At 59.5% G+C, this 2,216-nt stretch overlaps 1 protein-coding gene across 1 annotated transcript in view; it reads left to right on the forward strand.

The window, feature by feature from the left end:
• ELAC2 (elaC ribonuclease Z 2) overlaps window positions 1-2,216 on the forward strand; it is a gene marked incomplete in the record, with an annotated part of 41,872 nt that overhangs the window by 39,091 nt on the left and 565 nt on the right. Inside the window, 5 exon segments of the mRNA XM_027774946.1 lie at window positions 179-278; window positions 360-480; window positions 676-754; window positions 1,301-1,445; window positions 1,992-2,135. Of these exon segments, the coding sequence (XP_027630747.1) occupies window positions 179-278; window positions 360-480; window positions 676-754; window positions 1,301-1,445; window positions 1,992-2,135 (589 nt within the window).

Here is a 2,216-nt window from a genome sequence, read left to right on the forward strand (position 1 = left end):
CCAAGATCCCAAGAGGAGAATGGAGGAGAAGGGATTGCGGCGTGGCCATCCCCCCTGGGGGGTGATTTCTCGCTTTCTGTCTCTCTGTCTGTCTGGCAAGCACACGTGCCCCTATAGCAAAAACCCCTAAAAAAAAAAAGTTTAATATTATAATTTGAAAATGTTTATCTTCTCACAGAATGATTCCTGCCAAATGCCTTCTGAAAGGGGCCGAGGTCTCCAACCCTGCCATTGAAAGCCTGATCAGCTCGCTGTTGGAAGCATGTGACCTGGCACAGGTGAGGAGCACAGCTTGGGGTACAGAGGAAGAGGGTCGGGGGCAGGGAGAGGCAGAGCCTGAACCCAGCCCTGCCCTTCAGTTTCAGACCTGCCTGGTCCGGCACTGCAAGCACGCATTCGGCTGTGCGCTGGTGCACACGTCCGGCTGGAAGGTGGTCTACTCGGGGGACACCATGCCCTGTGAGGCTCTGGTCCAGATGGGTGAGTAGGGCAAGAAGTCACACCCAGGGAGCCACAGGGTTTAGGCTGGAGGGAATGTGAACGAGGTTGTAGGGACACCTCAGCAGACCCTGGCCCACCCTGGTAGTCCCGGGTCTCCTGCCATGCAACTGGGCCTCAGGGCCATGGGCTGCCTCTGCTGAGGAGGCCACCTTGATGCCTGTGCTTCGCCTGCAGGGAAAGACGCCACCCTCCTGATCCACGAGGCCACCCTAGAAGACGGCTTGGAAGAGGAAGCAGTGGAGAAGACTCACAGGTAACAAGGCCTGACAGGCCGCAGTGACCTGCTCAGCCTCACCTGTGGCCTCTCTGGAGACTCAGCTCTCAGTCACCTCCCTCGACCTGACCAGGGCTGCCTGCTTCTTCCCAAGGCTGTGGGACCTTCCTGAGCCTACAGCTGTTCTCACTGCCTTTAATCTCAGAGTTCTCTAGGCAAGGTTGTGAGGTGAGGTGGTTTTTGAAAGAACTAGAAACAGGCTAGAATAATCTACGCTGGGTCAGGGACCTGGCAGGAGGCGGCGGGGCCCGGGGCTGAAGCGCAGCTGTTATTCCAGTAAGTGTGTCCTCCCGGGATGCCGGGCCCGTCTCAGGTGTGTCCCCGAGCAGAGGTCTGACAGTGGCGAGTGTGTTTTGTTCTGGGAGCTGTGTTTTGTTGTGGGCAGGGTCTGGCCCCCGGAGAGTTGGCCCCCGGCAATGAGGTGCCGGTTATAGGAGTCCGCGGCCTTCCCTGGGTGCCTGGAGTGCAAGGGCCGGTCTGTGGCTCTATCCTCGGCTCAGCCTCGTCTCCATCCTCCGTTCGCAGCACGACCTCCCAAGCTATCGGGGTGGGTATGCGCATGAACGCGGGGTTCATCATGCTGAACCACTTCAGTCAGCGCTACGCCAAGATTCCCCTCTTCAGCCCCGACTTTAACGAGAAAGTTGGAATTGCCTTTGACCACATGAAGGTGTGTGGGCCGGTGGCCATGCAGGGTGGGGAGGGACATGGCGGTGGGACTGCACACTCGGGGCATGTGTGGGGCCACTAAGAGACACTCGGGAGGTGTCTCCCCATCATTGACCCCATTATCACCAGCATGTAGTTAGACAGTGAGACCTGCCTCCTGCAGGGGGCGCTAGACAGCCGGGTCCATTGGAAGGTCTCTCTTGGGCCTGGATGGGCACGTAGTCCTGCCATCTGAGCCTCAGCACAAACCTGAGGCAGGTGCCTTCCCTCAGAATGGGCAGGGCACGAGCCAGGCTTAGTTCCGTAGCCTGCACTGCCTCACCTTGGGTCTCCTGATGCCTTTCACCACCCTTGCCAGGAGTGGGAGCCTGCCTCGTTCACTAGAGGGCTCCCTGCCTCCTACCATGGCATTCTTTTTTTGCCAAGCTGTGGCTGGTGTGCTTGGGGTTTCGTCAGGAAGGGGAGTTGGCACCACGGTCGTGTTGCTCCAGGCCTGTCCCCACCCCTGCCCTGCTGAGGATCTCCATCTTCCATCTTGGCCTCCCAGGTCTGCTTTGGAGACCTTCCGACAGTGCCCAAGCTGATCTCCCCGCTGAAGGCCCTGTTCGCCGGCGACATCGAGGAGATGGAGGAACGCAGGGAGAAGCGGGAGCTGCGGCTGGTGCGGGCAGCACTCCTCTCCAAGGAGCAGGTGGACGGCCCAGAGGACAGAGAGCCCCAGCAGAAACGGGCCCACACTGAGCAGCCACAGAGCCCCCAGAGCAAGAAGGAC

The sequence above is a fragment of the Tupaia chinensis genome, unplaced genomic scaffold (assembly GCF_000334495.1).
Source record: "Tupaia chinensis unplaced genomic scaffold, TupChi_1.0 Scaffold000495_1, whole genome shotgun sequence".
Classification (NCBI taxonomy): domain Eukaryota; kingdom Metazoa; phylum Chordata; class Mammalia; order Scandentia; family Tupaiidae; genus Tupaia; species Tupaia belangeri.